We start from the raw sequence: 26,002 nt of genomic DNA, 5'->3' as shown, positions 1-26,002 counted from the left end.
ATTTAACACATTCGTTTTTATATAAAATGTATTAAATGTAAGATAATATAAAACAGAAATATTGTTTCATAATAACTGAGCCATTTTTGTCACTTTCTATGGCATTTTTGCTCTAAGCCCTTTTAATTTCTGAACCTGAAAGTCATTATAGATAATAGGAAAAAAAATTCCCAGTACCTGTTAAAGTTTTGTGTGGTTGTTTGTTTTACAAACAATTAAGTTCTTAACTGGCAGTTGTAGCAGAAGACTTTTTGGCCTTGCTATCTTACACATCATTTTCATTTATCATCATAAATAACCTGCTGTTTAATCTTCAAAAATGCATTTTTGATCATGTTTTACAGTGTGTTTACATGTTTACAGTTTTTCCTCTAAAATTGATAAACATATGAAATGTAAAAAATGCATGCTGAATTTGCTTTGTTGAATACAATAATGTATGCTATGCTAATGATTTTCATAATTCCTGTTTCTCTATCTTGTACAGGTCCATCATCCGCTGACCTTGTGGACAGAATTACTGGATGAAAGCAGTGAATACACTCACAAACTTAGAGCTTTGAAGTACACATCCTGTGCCATGGAAATCCACAAGACTGACTGCATTACGATCCTGTACTTATCTTAACAATGGCATACATGATTTTAAATAAAATTCATGCTTGGCTCTTGCCTCCTGTATGAGAGAATGGCTTGTGAAGCTACATTAGACTTTTCTTTTACCTAAAATAAGGTTTGGAAGTTAAAAACTGCAAGGTTTATTAGCAGAACATAACAGAACGTTTTTCCCCTCTATTGTGGTGGCCAACCATACAAGAGATTATAATATTGAACATGACTCATGGGGAAGAGCCTGGCCCTGAAACACACCAGGATTCTGCTGTATTAACATATCTGGAAGGCTTACTAATGCATCAGGTAGCAGGAGGACAGGGTGCGGCAGCAACACAAAGTGGAAACCAAGAGCAGAGGAATAAGGATGGGACAGGGCATGCACAGCCTAGTCATGGCACTCGACATGAGCAGAATCGAACAAATTCCCACTGTGGAGCCTCACAACATCTTAGAAAGGCTCGTCTCCTCAACTCTGAGACCTGGGTAGAGAGTGAGACTCAACGGAGGTCAGCACCCTCCATTGCAATCAACGGGCAAAGCGAAGAACACCACAGTGGCCACAACGGTACCTCCCAGGATAAAGGAGAGAGTACGCTTCTAGCTAGTTTGCTGCAGTCTTTCAGTTCTCGACTTCAAAATGTGACCCTGCCACAGCAGATTATCCAAGGTTTGAGGCCACTGGATGCCCCCTGCCAGATAAGCAAGCCTGCACAAGAGGAGAGGGCAGATGTGCCTTGCCACAGACCTGCCTCGAGCCACCTCAAAGGGTTAGTGAGCAAGAGCAAAATGCATAATCACAGCAACAGTGTGCCTTATCAACGTCAACGGCCTAGCCAGGAAAGTTTTTCAGAATCTCCCAAGGCACTGCAGAGCAGTACTCCCTCCCCATCTCCTGAGTCTCTGTCTTGTACTGAGCGCCTAAAGGCTGTGGCAAACCTGGTAAATATCAGATCAAGCCCTGCTCCATCTCCTAAACCAAGTGTGGCTTGCAGTCAACTGGCTCTGTTGCTCTCCAGTGAGGCCCACCTGCAAGAGTACTCTCGAGAACATGCCCTGAAAGCCCAACTCTCTGGACGATCAGCCAGTGAAAGATTATCAGCCATGGCCACACAGCAGACACAAGATAAACAACCTACAACATCTGGCCTGACTCATGGACTAAGCCTCTTACACACAAAGAATGGAATACTTTCAGAAATGTCAACAAGCTCCAGTAGACAGAGTCCAAGCCTAACTTCAGGGCAAAGGACAGAAGGTTCCATACGGACAGGACATTGCTTTAGAGAGCGACGACCTTTCGAGAAACAAGGACGACCAGCACAGAACTGCAGTAGTCTTCTACTTCAGCTTCTAAACAGTCACAACACCTCACAGCGAATTAATGGACAAGGTCACTTGAAAGATGACTTCAGTACCTTTGGCACTCTGGCCTCTCCGCTTTTTTCAGACAGCGAGCACTCAAACCCCGACAGCAGTCTTACAAAAGACAGCAGTGATGCTGAGAGCTCTTACTCTGGTTGTTCTCCTATCGACCTTTCTCTGAAGACAAGAACAAATGTACAAACACCAGTATCTACTTCATCCTCACCTGTACGGGACAGAGTACCAGAGTCTTTGTTAAACAGGTGGAAGTATGAGAGTCCACCTGTCAAAGTTATCTCAGATCGCAGGGAGGTAAACACCTGTTCAGAGATTAAATCTAATCACAAGGTCACTCTTTTGCAGTTGCTCTTGGATCACAAAAATAACGAGAGAGTAAACAAAGGTCTGGATAATCCAGATTTGCAGCAAGATGTAATCCCTAAGGTCACAAGTTCATCTACAAGTAGCCAGAGTGTTTTCAGTACAGTTAGGTGTAGGGACATAAGTGACCTTAGCGGACATTCTGGATTGATTTGTAGGAGTCCCAAACTCTTGCCACCTTACTCCCAAAGCAGAGACTCCAACAGCAGTACATCTCCATATACACCATATGGGTCTCCCCATTCTCAATCTGTCCCATTGGATCTCTGTAAAATAAAACAACCTGCAAGTGATGTAGGAGTAAAAGAACCTGCCTTTAGTGCTAGTAAATTGTTACAGAATTTAGCTCAGTGTGGAAAACAAAACCCTGACATCTCTCCTCCAGCAAAGGCACCTTTACCCCCCATCAAACTCATTACCCAAGAGCTAAATGTTAACCATCCTCCAACTTTACTTGGGAAACTCAATGCACCAATTCAGAGAAATAACACACTGTGGGAAGAGGCCAAAGCAAAAACATCAGCTGTGCCTGAAGCAACACTGAATGTCTCGGAGATAGAGAATCTGCTTGAAAGACGTACAGTTCTACAACTTCTTTTAGGAAATGCTCCTCAGAAAGAAAAGGTAGGCAGTAAACGAAAACGAGAACATGGCAAGAACAATTCTGTGGAAAAACCAACACATCAGGCAACTGGCCAAACAAATGGTTCTGCTTTGGATATTACAATTAAAACTGAACCTGTTGAAGAGAGTCATACATATGACTATAACAAAATGTCAAAGCATTGCCAGAATCCAGAATTGGAGCCTAGAAAATGCTCCAGTTATGATTCTCATGAAAACATCAAACAAGAACCATTGTCCCCAGAGGTTCCCATCAGAAATGGTCTTCTCTGTCATCTCCTAAAGAAACGACCCAACAACACCCTTAAGCCAAACAAATTAGAGAACCTAAACAAGAGTTGTGTCAAAGAAGAATCAGTTGAAACCCAGGGACCAACAATCCCAAAGAAGCGGAAATTTTCAATAGAACTAGAATATTATAACTCGTCGACTCAGCAGATTGGGGATTTGGTACCTTCTGGTAACACAAAAGAAGACAACAGTGGTTGTTTTGCCTCCAGAGATCTAGAGACAAGAGTGGCCAGAGATTCATCTAGCCCCCCAGAGACAGACAGTCCTCCAGCTAGGTTTCCACCATATGAGTCTGACGAAAACCGAAGTTTCAATGTTCTAAAGCAGCTGCTTCTTTCAGACAACTGCTTGAAGGAATTGTCTCAGCCAAGGGGTACATTCAGTTTACCATCACATACTGTGCTAAATGGGAACACAATCAAGCAATCATGTAATGGAGAAATTCAAAACTTTCACCAGAGTCTGAGTCCCAGCAATGCATCTTCTAAAAAAGCAAGTAGTCACAGGCAAGAAACTCCCCATGTTACACAGCAGGAGCCTGCAAGGTCAAAAATCAGTTACAGCACCACAAAAGATTTGAAGGCCCCTGCAAAGATGGTTAATGCGAACGATCAAACACAAATGTATGGGCCAGACTCACCTCGGTTTACAAAGACTAACCCTATTTTGTACTATATGCTCCAGAGGAGCAATGCACAACTGGTTAAAGAGGGGGAGAGGCTGGAGGTGGGCTCAGGACAAATGCAGACTAATGTCAAAAATGAGTCATCAGGTGATACTGAGGCCTTTGAACTTTGAAACAAAATTCACAGAATTACAATGGAACACTTAGTTGTGACTCACCATGGCTAAACGGGTCATTGAAGAAATACAAGTTCTGAGACTGTGAACCAGCATCTGTGCTTGAACTAGAAAATTGCTTCTTTTTATTCTCTGCTCCTTATCTACTTTTGTTTCTATAGAGGCATTTTGCATTTTTCACTTGAATTACATGTCATTTAGTTCACAAAAAGACCAGGAAACCAAAGTTCATTTAAATATTTATAAGCATTACTTTCTGGCTGATTTCTTTCATATGTTCTAGGCTGCAGAGAAAATAAAAGTTTTCTACAGAAGGTGTGTAACAGATTTGCCCTTATGTATTTGTAACAATATCAGTTCCCACTCTGTTTTCCACACATGGGTAGACTTTTGGCCTCAGGCAGTGAGTTATGATGCACCAATGCACATGATAATCTGTATAAACAGATTGTGCCTCAGCAGTTGTTGGTGAATATTCTTCAATTTACCATGCTGAAATGAGGAAATAACGATGTGTTGTTACTTTGTCTATGCCATAAAGGCATTAAATGTCACAATATTTATACATTCAAATAAATTAAATTGGTTGCCTTTTTTAAAAGATTATTGGTTCTGTATTGTTCAGATTAACTAACAACAACATTAAAGCTATAAATTCATTATCATGTTTGGGTATGGAATATGAATCCATCAGTATTACAACATGATATCTTTATAGTATGTGAGGTGTGTATACTTTTATGTTATCAGTACCCTATTTAATTTCTCTCTCTCCCTTTGAAAACAAAGTTGTGATGTGTTATATTCTTTATTCTGCATTCTCAGCATTTAACTGTCAAGACAGAAATGGATTTTTACAATACTGTAGAAGATGAATGAAAATCACAAGAGTTACTACAAATGTCTGCTTTTTGCTCATATGTTTTGTATTTGTGTATTTTATGAACAGGTCTTGGTATCAGCATGCCATAAGATGTTTGTTCTATTATGCAAGAGATTGTTGCATCGACTTGAGACAAATCAGCCCAGTCTCAGCTGTCTGTCATGTTAATGGACACGTTGATCTAAATAAAAGGAGTGTTTGTGGTAATAAGGCCATTCCCACAAAAATATCTTTGCTTATGTGATGTTTTACAGTCTTACGTTTGACATGTTGTTTTTCATCAATCTGAAAGACTCGTTATAAACTATATTTATGTACATATCATAATCTTTATGAAAAACAGCTATTTTGTAGGAATGAAAAGCATTTTAGTTTTGAAATTTCTTAAAGAGACTTCAAAGTAAATGCCATGTGGATATGTACTCTATAGGATGATTTTTGTCCTTCTTTTGCATGTCTCCTGATTAAACTATGATAATCTGTTCTGTAATATCTTGTGTTATGTCAGATATTTAGGAGTACACTGCTGCCTGTTGCATGTAGATGCATGAGGAGGTTCCTATGTATTACTGAACATGGGGAAATTCAAAGTCTTAAGTATATATATCTATATTTTGTCATGGAGCCCAGTACATAAAAATGTGATCTGTATGTTTGTCATGAGAAATCGACCGCTGGGCAAAATGTTACAACTTTTGAAACAAATGTGCATATGGAGATATTTATTTAGTTTTTACTCAATTTAATTTTTTACAAGGAGAAAACCAAACAGGTTAAACAATCATGTTCCGTATTGTACAGTAAAAAGATGGAGTACACTGACATTTCAAAGTCTTCTATTGGTTTTGAAATATTGTTTTGATGCAGGCTAACTGCGATGCATTTGAGTATAATTGTGTATCATTATTTCTAAAAATACATTTCATTTGGGTGTTTACTTGCACATATTTTGAATAAAGTTCTGAAATGCACAATCAGAATAAAACCTGTCGTTTATGTCTTGCAATGGTTTTTTTTTTCTTCCTTATATTCCACTATATTCCTGTAGTGCATGACATGCTTGACTCCTGTCTGCATAAAAACACTGATCTTACATGCAAAAAGGAATCTTTTAAGATATGTTTTTGTACATGAAACCCTTGTCTTTGGCTGACTAAACTTTGCCGTTGACCTAAATTTTATCTGCTGTGCCCTGAGTCGTGACCTTAATTCCTGTTGGTGGTGGTGACATAGATGTAAGAGGAAGTGATAGGACAGAGATGACCTCGTGCATCACTGGGGCCAACATCAAGACAGATCAGTGGCCTGTAAAAAGGTATTCTGGAAGAAAGGGACACGCTGCAACAAAGAACAACCTGCCTCGGGCCCACATGGTTGCTTTTATCACGAAACGGAGGAGAGAAATGCAATTCCCTCACCTTTTGCTCACTCGCATCTAAATACTAAAGTTTTTAAAAGCTCAAAACTGACATGAAGACACATTTTGGTGACAGACAGCAGAGCATTGGGAGTTTTAATAATCAACCCTGGGAGAAGCACGCAAGCCAGTTTTTGAACATGAGCTTTCTTTTATGTTTTCCTTCAAAACTAGGTCATATGTAGACCTACATCTCCTTTTATGTGTCTGTGTTAAAGTGGGGGTGGCTGAAGTGAGAGCTGATGGGATTAACTTAAAGCTAAAGCAGGTTTGAGTCGTACATGAGTGTGAATCAAAAATGTTTGGGAGTTTCAGGGTATGCTAACAGAACACATCATCCTCTGAAGTGCTTTGAATGTTAAAAATTGTAATAAACAACTTGTAAAGGAAGGAATGATAAACCTCCAAACAACTGTAAAGTGCTGTCGGGAGGGTCGGTTAAGCAGTGGCACCACTGATTAAGTGGAGGACACTCTTCACATTCCTGCTGAGTTTCTTTTACAGATCCTCTCCCTAATTGGACAAGAGCTTGCGTGCATTTTTGATGGATCAATGAAAGCTGCACAGTTGGCATGAATACGCTGATGTGGAACAATACATAAAAGGATGCTCTGCTTGGCTGATGATAGCTAATTGTCTGTATGCTTAAATCATCTAAATCATACCTCTGATTTATGGATCTTTGTACTCCTCACATGAAATATGACTTTTTGGCTCCCTTACAGCCCATGCATGCACTCCTATCGTTGAAGTCTCCACTCTAACAGGCACTGTAACCTTAAGCACGGGACTTCACAGTATGCATGTACACACCTAGAGGCGCCCACGTGTGTTTTACTACGAATTTAGCAATGAAATATAAATCATGTCCTTGATGACTGTCTTTTATCATGTGGCCTATTTCATCATTCATAACAAGGAAATGTGTGTGTGTGAGAGATGGAAAACATGCATATTCCAAGTATGATCAAACAGAAAAGTCATAAAAGAGATTTCATGTGACCCAGTTATGCCTATGAAAATTACATGAATATACCGTATTAATTCCCATTACATATGCCAGATTACTACAGGGACAGAGAGTGCAGTGATAAATCTATGTATCTATCTGATCTAAAGGTCTAAAGGTTTTTCTCTTCTTTTCATGGACACATTGAATAATCCATCTGAACGTCCCTAGTGCGTCAACACAGAAGCATCTGATGCTATCCTGTTATACATTGTTCTTGCGGTGAAAGGGAAATAACTAACCTGTGTTGTAATAGCTTGCTTTAACTAAATGGTTTGACAGGTTCAAAAGGGCAGCAGAGGTTAAAAAAGACCTCAGAGACTGTGTGCATGTGCGTATGACAGAAAGGAGAACAGTGGGGTTTTGTTTGCCAAGGAGAAGGCCGACTGCGTGACACTGTACAAATTCCCCTCTTCTGACTTCCACTTTATTTGATCTTCCAAAGATTACCCTTTCCTTCAACTTCTCATAACCTTTAGTCTGGCAGTGAACCCTTCCCAGCATAGATGTTTGTCAGGCTTGAACTGACAATAACCTCATGCTTGTCTTGACTACAAAAAAAGGAACAGAAATTAAACAAATAAGTCTGGGACCAAGACCGAGGTCAAGTTTTGGAGCTTGACAACTATTCGTTTGTCAGAGGACACAGAGGGGGGTGGAAATGCCGCACAGAGAACACTGGCTTTGATGTCTCAGTCTGCGGTACAGTGTAACTTACTAATCAAATTGGAAGCCATGCATATGGGTCATATGAATGAATGATAATAGTGGCTTGAAATAATCTGGATCTATGCATATGTAGGCAAGTTCATTTATTTAGAACATTTCATACACAGTGGTAATCCATAGTGCTTTATATTAGCATAATGAGAGAGAACAATAGTTCGAGAACATAAGTGAATAAGAGAAAAAATTTGAACTGATTTTTAATAAATGTTTTTAAAAACGATTAATCATTCTTAATGATTATTTATGAGCATAAAAAGAATGTGTTTTTTTTAATAAATTAATTTATGTGCATTATTTTTATTTATTTATCTATCTATCTAAAGGTTTTTCTGTTCCTTTCTATGTTCTGTACCTTATTTATGTATTCTGTATGCGTCACTTATAGACTGCGCCATTTATTTTATTGCTTTTTTTAAGGTCGAAATACTATGCAAACATTGAAATGAATTGGAGACACATCTCTGCGACAGAAAATGTCTTGTCTTTGACAACAAAGGCCTTTTAGACTCGTCCTACAGATATTTGCTTACAAGAGGGTGAGATCAGACATACTTGGACCACCCTTTAATCAAAGTACAGGCTGTTGTTTGGTAAAAGACCCAGGACTCTGAGGTCAGAGCAAGGTCACAGCTGACTGATTCTGCTTAATGTCAAGCAGGACATTGAGAAGAGTTTTCCAGTTCCATGCGCACACACAGGAGAGCAACAATGTCTGTATTCATCACAGCATGTCAGTCCTCTTCTTCACACTACTGTCTCTTAACTGTGCCAAGACATAGCTGCTACCACCCCCATCCATACTTTACTCTAGATACGCACATATCTAGATATTTTTAAGGACATTACATTTTACAAATCATCATTGAGGGTTAAAATTCCTAGTCTTACTCTAAAGATAAATTATTCCACTATTGGTCTGGAAGATAATTAAAGGAATCAGCCAATATACATAGAATGTCGGACATACATCTTCTCTTGCAAGGTGGGAAGATGTCTGTCCCATTGGTCAGTATACTTTACTTATTTATTAAGTTATGTTAAAGGCAAAAGACCTGTGATGGTCATTTCAGAAAGGTGTGCAATGAAAATGGACGCGTTGCGCCCTCCAGTGGTCAGCAATGATATATGTTGATCGTTCGTTTCTGCAGAAACAGTTATGGACTTTACCCCCTGAAGTTAGATACAAATAAAACTGTAGCCTGCCTTACTCCGCACAATATAATACTTTCGATTTTAGGTTATTTCCTCAACAGCACAAACCTACAGCTACATTCCGCTCGGTTGATATTCATGAACTAAGCTAACTTACCACTTTTCTCCGGAGTCTGCCTGTTCGGCGTAAAGTACAAACAAAACATGTCTTCTGCTGTTCATGAAAACGTGAAGGTAAGCGGTCTTAGCACGCTTTAACACCATAAATAAGTTCACTGAACGCGACGCGACGCGACCAACGACGACGACAAACTATTTTTCCATTTTCGTTAATCGCTTTGTTTGCACCTGTGATTAAAATGTACTTTAGGATTTGAGGAATCCGATAAGAGTTGTTGTTGTTGTTGTATTATTTATGTATAGTTGTACACCATAACTTAATATTTCTGATTGTTTTGATTTCATGTGAACGTTTTTCCATGATAGACTTAAGACCAGAAATGTTTGATGCACTTTATCTTTCTGAATGATTTCTAATGTTCCTCATTACATATTTGTTGCATGTGATATTTATTTATTTATTTTAACAAACCTTTTTGCAATATGAATCATATTCGTAATGAAGGATTCATTTTTTTAAACTAGATATCAAAGTATTAATAATATTAAATGATGAATGTCAAAAACAAATATCTGTTTAATTCTCATATGCAGTATAAAGTTGTTTGACCATTTTGAAATTTCTTCTTTGTAACGTTACTAATAAAATTACATCAGTGTATGTTCTACTTGTATGGCAAACCACCATTATATTTTTTATGTAAGTTATAATACTAATACTACTAATACTAAAACTAATAATATTAAAATTAAGCAGTGAGGAAAATTAAAGGAGAGCAAGCTAACTCCATTGGACCACTTGAGATGGATTGACCCTGACTTTTTTAGTTTATTTATGTTATTTCATTCTTGATGACCAGTTGAGAAGTATTGGACTCTGTAGTTTTCCCCTCGGATTAGAAGAATAAGACATATCGTTGCATATTTATAAATATTATTCATTATTTCATGTTATTACTAAACATTTGCATGTATTTAAATGTTTCATCTACCAAAAACGTAACCCCTTAGTGTACACTGCAGTAATGTCCCTTCATTGGATTGTTCTACTTTGGTCACATTTACTTATAAGCTTTCTATAAACAGGAGCTTTAGCATTTCTTTTAGACCACCAAAACATGCAAAGCTCACTCTCTATTACAGAATTATTATGGCTCACGGCTGGAGACTTCGGATGACTTGCAGACCAATGCTGCATGTGTCATGCCCTCCAGACCTCTGCTCAAGAGTGCATGTGAAGCCCTGAAACAAGTCCACCCAGATGTTTGCAAGAGGTAAAACTTTATTGAGATGTGTGTTTGTGTAAGCAGTGAATGAAATGATATAACCTGCAGGTATTTCGGCTGTGGGCTGGTGATTCCAGAGAAGCTGGAAGGATGTACGGTTCTTGATCTGGGCAGTGGATCGGGCAGAGACTGCTACGTCCTCAGCAAACTGGTGGGAGAGAGAGGTCGAGTCATCGGGCTGGATATGACTGACGAGATGGTACAAAGATTGATTTGAACATATTTTGTGAAAGTTAAGCAACAAAAGACCTGATAAATGTTAAATGATCTTAAATAACCATGTAAAGAATTGTTAACCACTGTATAAGTAGAATAACTATATTATATAATATAGATATATATATAACCACCTTTTTTCATTTAATACATTATATATATGAAAGTAAGTGCAAAATGTAACCTTTGAGTTTGCTCCAAAATTAGATAGTTGCCTCGCAAAAATATGTTGAGTACCATCAGGAGAAATTTGGATACTCAAAACCAAACACCGAGTTTGTGAAAGGATACATGGAGAAGCTCAGTGATGCAGGGATGCAGAACAGCTCTGTGGATGTAGTTGTGTATGCACATTCTTAAATCATTTATGATGTTTTCTATAAAATATAACCTTTGATCTGCCTTGGCAAAAGTTGTAAAAAGGCCAATTATTTTTCTAGGTCAAATTGTGTGATATGTCTGTGCCCAGATAAGAGGACCGTGATAAGTGAAGCTTACAAAGTTCTGAAGGTGAGATATTTCCATCACATACCTACTGATCATTTCCCCTCATTGTTGTGTTCATGCATGAAAAACCTTTACAGAGTTGTGCACTTTGCAAACACTGTTTCATATGTGAATGATCTCATAGGAGGGTGGAGAGTTGTACTATAGTGACATGTATGCAAGCAAACTAGTTCCAGACTCTTTCAAGGAGGATCCAGTTCTGTGGGGTAAACTTGTTTTCTTTTTCTTTTCTGATGTTTTTTTTTTCATTTAATACATTTTAGTACTGTTGACCATGCCTCTTTTCTTTATAAAGTGTCGTGACGTACAGTATGGTGACCCATTCTCAGAATTAATGCTCTAAATTAATAATAAAACATAAAACAGTTGTCTTTATTTTTATATCTTCTATTTTAATGCACATTTTTAGTATCTTAGTAAGTTTGTCTTATTTTGCATACATTTTTTTAATGTTTTCAAATTGCATTATATAATTTGTTTTTATAGTTTTTAATAAAAACGAGAATTATTCCTTTTTTTTGCAACTAGCTGAAATAAAATACATATTTTAAATAAACATTTATTTAAAATATTTTATAATAACTTAAATTCTTACTATGCTTTCCATTCTGAATTCCATAGCAGAAAACTAATAAAGTGTTAATAGATAAGATGGAACATATAATTACAAATGCACAAACAGTGGAATGTACAGTAGTGAAGTATAGAAAAGGGCAATGTGTAAATACTGTGCAAGTTGGATGAGTGCATAAATAGCTGCCGTTGGATATGGTATGGTGAGGATACCATACTGAAATTCTGTTATTAAAATGAATTTCACCATCACACAGAAGCTATTGTTTCCAAACAAAAATGTTGTCATTGAAATTTAATTGCACCCATCAATAGCATATAAATTGTTTCTCATCCATGCAATAGTGAATTTGATTTGGTGGATTTAAATGAGTGCTTGTTCCTATCAGGTGAGGGAATGGCTGGTGCCCTCTACTGGCGAGATCTCATCTCTCTGATGAATGACATTGGCTTCAGCACTCCACACCTGGTTGCAGGCAGTCACATTGTTGTTCACAACCCAGAAATTCAAAGAAAGACTGGTAACTTATTTGTTATTAAAAAAATACATAAAAAATAGCACTCAGATCTGTATATGGTAACAGCATTATAGCTGAACCACGTTTGTTTTCTTGTGCGTTTATGCTTTTCTGTGATTTGGAGGCTGGCAGATGCATTCAAGTTTATCTAGTGGTGATTTGATCTACAATATGCCACTATAGGTGATGTTAAATATGCATCTGGAACTTACCGGATCTTTAAACTGCCGCAGAACTCCATCAAGACCAGAGCGCTGGTCACATATAAAGGCACCGTGCCTGACTGTGCTGAATGTTTTGAGTTTGATGCCTCTCATTCCTTTAAGGTAAACGTATTTTTATTTAGTAATTCGTTAAAAAAATGTTCATATGACTTATTCGGTGGTCAGATCTGTTTATTCTATTCCAGACAAGTGTCCCAGTGGAGGTGGGTGCAGAGATGGCCGCCATCCTCCAGAACACCCGTTTCTCTAATGACTTCAATATTACAATGTTAGACACTCCAGATACAGACCAGAGCAGTTCTCCGCAGGTGAATGTGATGTACTGGATGCATATCTTATTCACTATCTTTTGGTATATATAAGGTGTACTTCACTCATTTTTAATTTTTCCAGTATTGCCACCTTAGCCCGTTCCATCTGGCGGATAAACTGGGGTCCTCAGTCAAACAGTGCTCAAAGACAGGACACTAAGGTAAATGTGGAGGGTCTGATGGATCATGTGATGTCTAGATCATCTTGAGAAAATGGTATGGGAAGAGACAGAATTGGGTGTCTAGTGCTCAAGTGATCATTGTGTATGTTTTCTTTAGACTTGCAGAAGCTATTTGCTTTTTTAAATTTGTAAATGAATTTTGGTAAAACAAAATTACTAAACAATAAAACAGTGGTAATAATTAAGATATTAATTACAGAATACAAAAGTTATCCACTTTTGATAAAAAAAAGACTGTCTACTTATATTTTGACACTTTTTTTTTATTCCAACATAATTCCAACATCTTTTCTTCTTCTTCTTTTTGTGCAGTATTTGTTAAATATTTCTAAAGCAATATTTACAGGCCTGTACTTGTTTTTCCATTATAAGATTAGTAAACCAACTCCATGTTTCTGATTCTGTATGAAATAAGGCAGTGCTGATATTGATATTGATATGCATGATCTCTTGTTACTCTGTTAAATTAATCTCTGCTGCTCAAATGATTTTTGCAGTTTTCTAGATGGCTGCTTATTTCAGTTCATTTAAGTATTCCACTTGATGCTACATAAGCATAGTTGTTCACCATTTTTCATTATCCTCTTTTTAAATCCTTACCGTTGGATATATAAAAGTTATCACTGTTGTGTTGTCATTTCCTCGGTACATTCTTAAGATGACATACTGTTTGAGACATGATATGTAGAACAAAATCTATGTAAGAGAATATTTTTATTGTGTATCATTTCAAGCTGTAATTTTGTCAAAAAAAGTGTGAAAATATTAAATTCTGTGTATTTAGTTTAAATAAAATACTACCTTTGAAGTTAACATTATCATATATATATATATATATATATATATATATATAAATTGTCCTTTAAAGATGTTTAAAATGTCATTTCCACCATAAATTTATTCAAAATACATAATTTGAAATGTGGTGGAAATTACATTTTAGAAAAAAAAAAAAAATAGCAAATGCAAAATTAATTATTTCGTTGGATAGACAATCCAACACAAGAATACATTTTATCATTTGTATTTTTTTTTTTCTCCCCTCAAATTCTGGACAGTGTTAGTAGACCAGAAGGGATAGAATTAACTTCTCTTTTTGATTTTTCTTATTCCTAAGAATCATGTGATATTTTTAATAGCAGGATGTAGACAGATCAGTCACTTTCCCTGAAGTCTCTTGAGAAAGGCTTTGCCAGTAATAGGAATTTCATCATACTTTTCCTCATACTCTGTATTACAGGCTGCATTTAACCAGCTTTAAATACATGAGTAAGATGGAACTTAAGTATGTGTAATTTTAGTATTCTTGTTCTTTGTCTCAATTTTCTGGTTCATTTCTTGGTTTATATTTTTGGTGTCATTTGGTTTAACAATGAAAAGGTCCTGATTTGAATCTGTCATTGGACTGTAGGTGGCGCCAAATCCTCAAAGTGTTCCCACATTAGCTCTGTTGCCTGTGCTCGCGATGTTATTGCATTTTTATGGTTTTGCAGCCTGCAGTGCAGAACTAATATGTTTAGACAATGATAACGACATAAAGCAGTCTAATAATATGAACTCGCAAATTACCTGCACAACAATTTATCCCAAGCAATCAGTGTTTCTGAATCGCAATTTACTTGAAGTTTGCTAATAACAAGAATATACAAGAATAAAGAAAAATGGTCTTCCTTTAGATAGATCTGATCCGTGCCTTATAAACTGAGCTGCGTTATATTAAACATTGGCACATGACAAACTGAGTGTGCAAAGGTTTATTTCACTTGCATTCTCAGGCATGTATCTCTAGAAAATGCTTATATTGGACTATCCCATCAAAGAAACGAACTCTTGGACTTCTCCTCGGGGCTCTGAGAGGGAGTGCTGTGATATTCTGAGTTGTGCGGAGGAAGCAGGTGTGGTGTAAATGTAAACACAGCACAGAGGAACGGCTCTCATTGTCCTGATTTCACCTCTGCTAAAGTGCCGGACTTCTACTGTGTGCCCAGAATGTATCCCATTACTCTCAGCCACTTAATGCTTGACGATATCCAGGGCTAAAAAGCCTCTACTGTCAAGAGACGTGAATGGGAGAGTAAGCTTCAGTGTAAGACCACACACTGATTCCAATATGATGTTCATCCTCTGAGCTTGTTCATGTATTAGATTTCAATGACGTAAGCCGGCGTATTGTACTAGAGGATTGATAAATAGGAACGGTGCCAGTTATGTTTTCAGAAGTGAATCTTACATGACCAACTTCCTTTACAGATGAAAGAACCTGTGATTTCAAAATATGAGGTTTGTGGATGATAGTTCTCGCTATACTAATCCTAGATACACTACTGTTCAAAAGTTTGGTGTTGGTAAAGTTTTTTATGTTTATGAAAAAGTCTCTTATGCTCACAAGACTGCATGTATTTGATCAGAAATACAGCCAAAAACAATATATATTACAACATATTGCAATTTACATACATGTTAAAGCAAATGTTTTCTATTTTGATATATTTTTTCCTGTGATGGCAAAGCTGAATTTTTAGCAGCCATTATTTCAGTCTTCAGTGTCACATGATACTTCAGAAATCATTTATTATATGCTGATTTGGTTCTCAAGAAGGGTTTCTTATTAAAAACATTGTACAATGTTGTATTACTTACTGTTTTGTGGAAACTGTAATACATTTTTTTTTCATGATTCTTTTGATGAATACAAAATTCAAAAGAAAAGCATTTATTTGAAATAGAGATCTTTTATAAAATGAATGTCTTTAATATTACTTTTGATCGATTTAATTGATCCTTCCTGAATAAAAGCATTAATTGCTTCAAAATTTCCCCAAACTTTTGAACAACGAGGTGTGTGTATTTATATGAAATATTATCTACATGCAGGATAAAGGTTAGCAAATCTAACTTTTTACACAATTTTATGTACAGTACAGTCTTTCTATTCTTGGGAAACAGACTGAAATATTGCTGACTCATTGGCATTGACGTTTTTTTTTTTTTTTTTCAATCAAAAACAAGTTAGAATAAGAACGTCCACTCCTTATACCACCTGCTTTCTTGAACAGTAGCAAGTAAAATTGCCTTCATCAAGCAATTCCATGGGGTCTTTCCTAGGCATTACACTGACGAAGTATTAGGGCCACTTTCCTGCAGAGTTTAGCTTCAGCCCTAATTAAACACACCTGATCCAGCTAATCAAGGTATTTAGAAGCGCTAGAAATCTCCAGGCGTGTGTGTTGGATCTGAACTCTGCAGGACAATGGCCCTCCAGGAGCTGAGTTTGACACCTCTGGTCTAGATCCATAATCGGATGCTTTCCAAATCTTCCACCTCATATCAGAGCATGCCTCTAACCCAACATGTGTGAGGTGATACTGGAAGCTAAAGGAGCTCAACCCGGTCAGAATGGAAGTGAAGAGGAAAAATAGAACAGTGCTCTTGACCTGCCCTCAGCCCCGCTCCCACAGAGCCTGACCTGCAGGAGAGGCTGAGGGATATCTTACCCGTGCTGCTTGACTAGCCAACTGAGATCAAAAGCGCTTGCGGCTCCCCTCCCCTCCCGACCCAGCCAGGAGCTGATTGAAGCGATTCATGACCAGGTCACGACCCCTGGATGCCAGGCACTGCTGAGGACAGACAAGCAGCTTTCCTAAGCAGGTTTTGCAGGCTCAAACTGAAGCAACCACATCTTTATCGGAGCATTACACATTTCCTGGCTATAAATCACGCGGTTTCCTTTTTCGTTCAACTGTTTTTGCTATTTGTTTTAAGTTCTGTTGTGTGGCAAATGAAATCTCAGTCATGAAGTCAACATGAAACCGTATTTGCAACCCATTTACATAGTCTGATGTTTAAATCAAGATGCACTTCTCAGTATGTCCTCAATAAATTAACTAACATTAACAAAGAGCAATACATTTGTTACAGTATATATTCATCTTTATTAATCACTGTATTTTACTTTATTCTAATTTACATTTGTTAATTTTAGTCTTTAAATCCAGTCCAAAATATTTTGGAGATTTAAATTATGCCATTTTGCAGTTCGTAAAGGCAATTATAATCATTATTGTTTTTTTTGTTTTTTTGTTTTTTGGGGGGGGGGGGGGACTGAGAGAAGTTGAAATTGATTAAATTATTTTGATTTGGTTAAAGAAAAGGAAAAACCTTACTTAAGTCTGTGATGTCTGTGCAACTATCATTACAAAGGTTTCACACTAATAAACACTTTGATGCATTGATTTAGCTTTGATCTTTTCGGATCCTTTGATAAGCAAATATTTTTGTTCCTCACTATCTGCCTTTTGTGACATTGTTCACTTCACATAGGCCTCTTTTTCCTCAGACGTCCTATCGTACAGTCTTAAGTATACGTATTGATTCTTATTATACTTCCAAGCATGGGGCAGCTTAGTTCTTGTTCAATGTGGCTTTCTTTTTTAATTAAAAAGGCTATTAATACGGTATCAGGCGAGGAGATTGAGGGAGAGCTTTGTGGAATAACAATGTCCATTCTCTTGGGCCCTGTCAAATTTATCAGGTTCAAGGGCAACAATAGACACTAGAATATCAGCTAACAGATCCATGGAAGCTTTTGTCTTGACCGGCGAGAGATCTAAATTGATCTAAATGCTAAAGCCCTCGCCTTTGATCTCTCAAGCAAAAAGCAGATGAAGGAGAAATGGAGGAGAAACAACAGTGTTGGGTTTGAATGATTTCATTATTTACATTTGATCGCTTGCAATTTGGTCACTGGCTTGATAGTACATCTGAATTTGTAGTTCTACATATTCCATTTCATATCAGTGCAAGTGTTGGTTAATAAGGGGAATCCCAATTTTGTAAGTTAAGCTGGAGAGTGGAAAAACAGGTTTTCCTGTTCCTTTTGTTATTTTATTTTTTATTTTTTTAATGGTCAAGGACCCTGCAGACAGAATGTCTTGGTTAAACATGACTGCTTCCAGATACAGCCATCCCAATGCTTATGCACAATGCACCAAAAAAAAAAAACTTTTATTGTTCCACTGTCTAGGTGTTCTGTGATGTTCTAGATACTATAGTACTGATGTTTTCGTTCAATTCTTTTCTCTGTTAATAAAGATATAGAAGTGGATGACAACCTAGGAATGATAAAAACTTTTAAAGGAGCATCAACGAAGATAGGTCATACTGCTCATTATCACAGGGGTCACACCCGAGGTGAGGGAGCTTTATTGCAAAACTGCACCTCCCAATTAACCCACAAATCCTTCTCTTACACAGACAGGCTGTTTACTGTCAAAGAAACATCCAATCACATTCACCGCCTTCACAATATAGTCTGCCAGCCAATGAGATGTTATTGTTGAGCTGCTCATAAATGTGTTGTGGCCTAACTACCTTTGTTTGGTTTTATAGTCTTTGAACGCTAGTATAATGTGACCAATTGAAGAACAAGACAGTTTTATTATAGACTGTCAGTAGGTAGTAATACTTGTCAAATGTCAGACGACTGTCTGCGCTCACTGCAGTCTAACATTGTTTTTTCTTTTTTTTTCTATTGACTATTTATAGATTTTTGAAATAGGCTCGCACAGACTGTTTATTTTTTTAGTCTGCTGAAATTAGTTCTGTTACTGACATTAGAAATAGAAAGGCTTATTGAGAAGTGTTATTGACAAGTGAATCATTTCGAATCATGTATGAATTTTGCATACATTTTACCTATACTTTTGATTTATTTGGCAGTAAGCAGGTTGCAAATATTATGAGGTGAACCTCACCTGAAAAAATTGAAATGAAATATTACCCCACTGCAATAGAGCGCATGCAAATTGAATTAGATTGAAAAACGGACACAAAAAGCCAAGACCAGCTGATTGAAAATTAGTGTACAGTACGACAGAATGGATCTCGTGAGTCAATGTGGTAATAATGTTAAAGCTTTTAAAAATTCTGTATTTCATGATATTGACTTTCCATGCACACCTGGTGTGTGGGGACCAAATTCATCATCCTCTAGAGTTACATGCGAGCGTTACTGTGTCAGTTTGAGGGTAGAGCACTCAAAGATTTATATTTCAGCACTTCCTTATATAAACATCTCAAGACTGAGGATACACAGGCTAAGAAAATGACAATTCCCTGTGTATTCTGCTCTTTGAAGTCAGAGACTGTGGAAGTCTGGTGTGTTTGGGTAGAATCTTAAAATAACTTTTACAGAAATGGTCCAGAAATAGTATATGAGAACGGAGTATGCTGTAGAAGAACTGTTCTGTTCACTTACACCATTGGTATTGTAATCACTTTCAAATGAGATTTTTTTCACTTTGTTTGCCTTTATTTTAATTTTTTACTTTTATTGATCACACACGAAACCATTAAGCAGTACAATATACAGGGAAAAGCTTAATAATTCCCGTTCCAAAAATAATTAACATAATTGAAATAGATTAGAAATTAAAATCTGAAAATGTAGTCAGAAATTGAATTATATGAAACAACATAAGATGTGTTTCATTTTTAGGCATATTCAGTTACTAAGTAATCTAGTGTTTGCTTTAAAGAAAGCCAGCAGATAAAAAAAAAATCTGATTCTTTCCTATGGGACCTTCTGTAAAGCTTGTCTGAGCAAGCAACAATAACCGAGGGGGGCGGAGTTTAACAGAGGGTCACTTGGTCCACAGCTGAACAAATTCAGCTGCTAGTAAGGTATTTGTTTACTGTTAACTAGTATGTTAGCTCTTTGGCTTCTTATTCATTAATACTATTTGAAATAATTTTTTTTTTTTTTTTTTTTTTTAAGTGTCAGACATGAGTGCAGGCAGTTCTGTGTCATACTTCATAAAGGCCTCATGGGTGGAGCAAACACTTACTCCACTTGTCATGTGTGCTGTGTTGGCTTGAGTCCAAATGAACGCCTAATAGACCCTATTCTAGGCCCTCAGCACTGTGGTCTAGATCCCCAGGGTCTGATTAGTCTCAAGAATAATTCTCGAAAAGGGCACAGGGAAGACAAGGTTGATTCTAATTTAGGTTCTAAACAGCAGCACAGGAGCAAGTGTGTGGTCTGGAACAGACATGAGCAGTTGATAGTGCTCTAAAACCCACTTAAGTTGTGCATATCTCCAGCTTTGACTCTAAGTGAAAGTGTTAGTTCAAGCAGCCTTGCTAGAAATAGTATTTCTTTCTTGAGAGACTGGCTCAGATGGATATTTGTGTCTTGTGATTGCCTTAAGACAGTGTGAGGAAGGCAAAGGCCACAGGAAACGTACCCTGGTCATATGAGCATGGAGTTTGTGTTTATGGTGAAACAGTGATGTTCTGTTCACTGAGCGGCCGTGAAACCAGATGGAAAAGTCTGCCCGGGTTCACAACCTGCCTCGAGGCACGGTAACTCATTTTCACTGCTACAGCTGGACATGGAAAATGATCCTTGTCTCGTTTGACATCCAAAACATACACTTAAATAAAAGTGAATGGAATTGAGCCATGTGATATAAAAGATGCTAGAGTTCTGGAGTTTACAAAAGTAAAGAAATGTGTGTTTCTGAGTTTGCTAGGAGCAAAAATTGCTTCTCATGGGGAAAAATGGCTAGACAAAATTACAAATTGTATTACTACAATTCCGTCCTGGGCTCATTTGGTTGTTTGAGGTTGTAAGGGAGAAAATAAAAACTTTGCAGAGAAATGCCATTTTAAATGTGTATCCTGCTTCATCTTTTTCTTTTAAAATAAGTGAATATATTCTACTGTTTAAAAGTTTAGAGTAGTAAGATATTTTTCCCTTTTTTAATTATTATTATTGGGGGAAATACATTTATATTTTTGTGTTTGTGACAGAAAGTGACAGTAAAGACATTTACAAAATTATTATATATATATATATATATATATATATATATAAATATATATATATATATATATATATATATATATATATATATTTTTTTTTTTTTTTTTTATCTTACAAAAATGTTACAAAATCTTACAGGTCTCAAACTTTTGAACAAAGGAGTATATACCACTAGACAATACAACAATAAAATAGTGACATTAAATTATAATTGTCCCACCGGTCCCCCTCTACTTTTAGTTAGTTCCTTCCCAACCCTGACCACAAGTTTTTGCTTTCAACTCATTTTAAAAAGTGTTAAAGAGATAACAGGACTCTAATTTGGTTAAATGTGCATCCATGCACACGTGTTAGTGTTAAGCTTGAGGTCACAGAGGAGTGACTGACTTGGGCTTGTCTGACTGGGCCTCTGTCTTGAAGCATGGCCTTTGCATTCCAGCGCCCAGACAAGGGCCAGCAGCTCCTATGAGAAAGCGAGACGGAGGAAGTTTCTGCAGGGAAGGGATTATGCACAGTTTCCTCCCCCTCCTATTTGCACTCTCCTGGTGCTCCATAAACCATGTCAGAAAACCACTAGAAACTGAAACCTACTCCTCAGGTACACGACCCTGCAGACAGGATTATGCTGTCCTCACATTTGCTGTATCGTTTTCGGCTCTTCACGTTTTAGCCTTTTTTTTTTTCCTTTTTTTTTTATTCTGTGGGTCATGTGGTGAAGGATGGGCCAATCTCATTGGTGAACGAAGCGGGGAAACGTTACAGCTGCACAATACTGAAGCCGGTTTTCTGCCTGACAGGCACTTAAAGCGATTCCACTCATGGATGAGGTAGGGGGTGCCGGGTGGGGAGGGGGTAACAGATCGTTCGCAGGAAGGGGGAAGGTTGTTTCACTTCTTTAGCTGCAAGTTTCTGCGTGGTCTAGACAGCAGTTATTTCTAAACCTTAAATGGAATAGACTGTGATAAAGGAGGATGCTTTACTTTCTGTATGATACTCAGAGGCTTAAAACATGGTAAGTGCATTCTGCCTTCTTCGTCTGCACATTTTTGAGATTTAGAGAGAGTAAAGTGTATTTGTGCCATTACGTGCGCACATGTGAATGGACATGGACTTTATATTTCCATAATATTTTTCCCTTAATAAATGGGGATTTTCCCCCCTTCTGTGCTCTTGTATTGACTTTTCAAACAAGCTCTGTGTGCCTTATCAGCTGAAACTGAGAACCGAGGCAAAAAGCCAAGCTTTGTGCTTAAATTCCAGACAAGTTCACGGTCTGGTCTGGATTTTCAGTCTTAGTTGGAAACAAGTGAAAACAAGAGGCTGAAGTTACTTTCGGCAGTTCGTGGTTCCGTATTCTTCATTTATTTATTTATTTTTTGTATATTTGGAATATAGATGTATAAGAGATCATATATTATAATACTATTTATATGGTGAATTTAATAATATATATATATATGAATATTGTGTATCATTATTATTATTATTAAATAATAGCTCAGTATTCTATCTCTTTAGTAGATTCCCTATGCTAAATAATATCTGTTTTTTTTTTATAAATGTGTTTAGTAAAGTACGCTTTTAGCTGGTGTCTAGTCCAGTTTTTCTTTGGCGAGAGCAGACACTAACCAGCAGGCTCCGTCACTTTCAAGGACTTTCTGGGAATAGCTTTCAGTATTTATCTGTGTACCGTTCATCGCGGCATGCTGTTTATACCTGCTTAGTCATCCAGTTTAAAGTTTTATGTGAATGATAAAAAAAAAGAAAAAAAAAAGAAAGGTAAAATCATTTATATTTGTTTCGCTGTCAATAATTCTTCAGTACATCCAGTGCTTCTGTCAAACAAGTTTTGAAGTTACTAACCATTAAACAGGTATATTACATTACACTGCTGTTAAATTATGTCAGTGATGATTGACATTCCTTCGGGTGCGGAAAAGCCGTTTTCCTATTCAGGCTTTTGGTGAGTTCACGGAACAACCCTGCTGGGAATGCTGTTTGAAGACCTGCATTCATTGAGTCGGCAAGATGGCCCAATTAGCCAAGTTAAGGTTATTGGTCTGAGGTGCCATGCATGGGAGTAGCAGGTCAAGTGTAGATAAAAAAAAAGCGAGTTCACAGAGGATTAATACAGATCAGCTCCATCTTGTTCAAAGTTCTCTGGTGAATGTGGAATTCCTTGAATCCTGCTCACACGTAATACTGCTGAATGTATTTGTAGGTATTCCAACGGCCTTCTATGAGCCATTTAATGAGGAAAAAATTAGTGGGACAGATGTTTGCAAATTATGTGTGATTTGTTCAAATTTATAGCTCATTTCTGTAGGCATTTCAATAAATTACTCTGACTTTTACTTTGAACTGGCAAAAAGAAAAGAGCTGTTTTTGGCAGGTATTGAGAGAGCATTGTTTGAGGGATTTTTTTTTTTGTAGTGATTTACTGTAGGTCCATCACCTAAATGTCGCTTTTGTGACATTTTCACCTCAGATCAGAGGATTTCACAAAAAGCAAGCCTTCACAATCGACTGATATCACATGCAAAACATGTAAGTAGCTTTAACTGCAGTCTTTTTTTATATTAGAATTATGCTATTTATATTTATATTCTATTATAAAATAGAATTTTTATTAGATTATTATACAATATCAATATGTCTGAACTCATAACCCCACCCTTGTCATTAACCACTGCATAACAAATTACATTTAGCTGCCTGTTTTATAATATATACATTTTAATACAAAGAATAATAATAATAAAAAAAAATTAAATAAGTGAATATAAAACAATAAATCATTTTTATGCATTACATTCTAGTCCTCTAAAACCATATTCTAGTTTTGTGTGAAGAAAAGAGCTACATTTAATTTGTTATACTCTTCATATCACCCTCTCTAAAATTGGCTTTCAAATCTCATAAAATAATAACCTTTCACAACACTGACATCAAACATCGATCATGGAGGTGGTATATTTTGACATTTTGGTTTTTGATTGAGATTTGGGAGCTGTAGCAGAGATCTGAATATAATGCATATTTACTTGTAAGGACCACATTAATGGTGCTTTTGTATTTTTGTATTGTAGTTATTTACTTTTTAACCGACAGTGAAAATGTCAGACATAATATATTTTGTGTTGATGAGATTTATTTTTGTTACATTCATTTATTTTAAAGTAAATGCAGGGATAATACATAACATATATTAAGAATTGTAACTCTGAATTATAGATGAGTTATTTGCTTTGTAGATTAATTTGTAATATAAGAAAATCCGATACCTGCTGAGGAAAAGAAGCTTTCCTCTGAAAATTTGAAATCGGTAATTAAGAAAAGAAAATAATTATTACATGCCATAGAAAAGATGGTTTCAACATTTATTCAAAGTGACTGCTTAAATGCTGAAACATCAAAATCAATTCCTGGCATGTTCATTTATTTTTTGTACATATTTCTGGCTGATATCAAAGTCAAAGTGAAACATGACTTTTTACTTGGAATTGTCCGAACATGCTTCTGCTTCTGTATCGTCTCCTTTACAATTAAGCTGTACAAACACCTGGGATGAACACAAAGGAAGCATAACATTTCCAAAAAACAAATTTTCTTTCTTTCCTTTTTTTTCCAGTCACAGGACACTTGTTTGGGGAAATGACAGGACAAAAGAAACAGTATGTGTGTAGAATGGCTCACTGATATCCACAGGAAATGTCTTCTGCTGCGTTGCAGAGACAGCGAGAGAGTTTTACTTGGGTCTTTTTACTCGTTTTAATGTCAGACTTACCACCATTAGAGTCTGTGTTTTTACGGTGAAGAAAAACAGCAGTTTTTCTTTTCCTTTCTTTTCTTTTCTTTTCTAATTAACAATTTAACATGATTTTATATGTGACATTCTGCCTGCCAAAACAACCATTTATTTCTCTTTTATTTCTTTTATTTCTTACTGCAGTAAAAATCTACAGAAATATGGATTTCTTAAATATATTCAGTTGACATTTTGTACAAGAGGAAAAATGCAAAGAATGTATATATATATATATATATATATATATATATATATAAAAGGAAATAAAATAGTAAAGTGTACCATTCCATGTAATGTGTATAAAAGTTATGCATAATATGGTCTGCTTCATCTGTTTGATAGCCAAATATATGGCTTATTTGAACTAAATTTTAGATCCTCGACTTAAAATTAAGACTTGAATTATTGGTCTAAACAGTTTATAGTACCATGTATTATAGTTTAGTTTTAAATAGAAACAGTTCATAGTATCAGTGTTTGTCATTTTTATAATATTTGAGGGAGTTCATGTGATATTATTATGCACCCACAGAGCCTCTTTTGTATTTTGAAGTGGTGCCCAAGGGTTAAAAATCTCAGATTTTAAATAGGAGGTATTCGTCATGTCAACTATAGTACTCTCTCAGGCTACGTACTTCCAGAAGATCTCTTATTAAAACATTGGTAGTGAGAACAGCTAGGGTTTCGGTGGAATAAGCCTCCTCCAGGCAGGGGCTCATACTCCACTGTAATCCTTGAATACATCTTCCAAATGACAAAGCCCTGATGTCATGCTCTCCTTCCGTGTGTGTCAAACTGGCAGACGTACCCGCGATTCACAGCACGATCTGTCCACAAGTCCAAAAACACTGAAGAGTGAGGACATCCATGTCCATAAAGAGACGACTTAATCACGAGAAGAGTGCTGTATGAATAACAGATGTACAGAACCACAAAGCAGCATTGAGGCGAAGAAGAGCCCTTCATTCAGATGCACGTTAGAGATGATAACACATGTTAATAAGAGGGAGATTATGAGATTTGACATCCTGTGAAATGGAGATTTATAGGATTTAATCAAGATGTCAAAGATTTTTATAGTTTTTTAAAGTGATATATATATATATATATATATATATATATATATATATATATATCTATATCTATATCTATATCTATCTATATAGAT

The 26,002-nt window shown here is 36.5% G+C and overlaps 2 protein-coding genes across 5 annotated transcripts in view; both read left to right on the top strand.

Annotated features, from left to right (window-relative positions):
- The window catches only part of LOC128028912 (nuclear receptor-interacting protein 1-like), a 33,492-nt gene extending 27,529 nt beyond the window's left edge, over nucleotides 1-5,963 (top strand). For all 4 annotated transcript variants that reach the window (XM_052616241.1, XM_052616242.1, XM_052616244.1 and 1 more), the window contains one exon: nucleotides 488-5,963. In XM_052616241.1, the coding sequence (XP_052472201.1) occupies nucleotides 835-4,071 (3,237 nt within the window). In that variant the 5' untranslated portion in view covers nucleotides 488-834 and the 3' untranslated portion in view covers nucleotides 4,072-5,963. The remainder of the gene's footprint in view (nucleotides 1-487) is intronic.
- A 3,283-nt stretch (nucleotides 5,964-9,246) lies between these two features.
- The window catches only part of LOC128028910 (arsenite methyltransferase), a 41,519-nt gene continuing 24,763 nt past the window's right edge, over nucleotides 9,247-26,002 (top strand). Inside the window, exons 1-10 of the mRNA XM_052616240.1 lie at nucleotides 9,247-9,498; nucleotides 10,528-10,658; nucleotides 10,719-10,869; nucleotides 11,094-11,230; nucleotides 11,327-11,396; nucleotides 11,518-11,599; nucleotides 12,356-12,487; nucleotides 12,668-12,810; nucleotides 12,894-13,016; nucleotides 13,102-13,180. Coding sequence (XP_052472200.1) covers nucleotides 9,469-9,498; nucleotides 10,528-10,658; nucleotides 10,719-10,869; nucleotides 11,094-11,230; nucleotides 11,327-11,396; nucleotides 11,518-11,599; nucleotides 12,356-12,487; nucleotides 12,668-12,810; nucleotides 12,894-13,016; nucleotides 13,102-13,179 — 1,077 coding nt within the window. The 5' untranslated portion in view covers nucleotides 9,247-9,468 and the 3' untranslated portion in view covers nucleotide 13,180. The remainder of the gene's footprint in view (nucleotides 9,499-10,527; nucleotides 10,659-10,718; nucleotides 10,870-11,093; nucleotides 11,231-11,326; nucleotides 11,397-11,517; nucleotides 11,600-12,355; nucleotides 12,488-12,667; nucleotides 12,811-12,893; nucleotides 13,017-13,101; nucleotides 13,181-26,002) is intronic.

This window comes from Carassius gibelio, chromosome A15 (genome assembly GCF_023724105.1).
Source record: "Carassius gibelio isolate Cgi1373 ecotype wild population from Czech Republic chromosome A15, carGib1.2-hapl.c, whole genome shotgun sequence".
Taxonomy (NCBI): Eukaryota; Metazoa; Chordata; class Actinopteri; order Cypriniformes; family Cyprinidae; genus Carassius; species Carassius gibelio.
The sequence above is the reverse complement of the archived record's forward strand: the minus strand, read 5'-3'. Positions and strand labels throughout refer to the sequence as shown.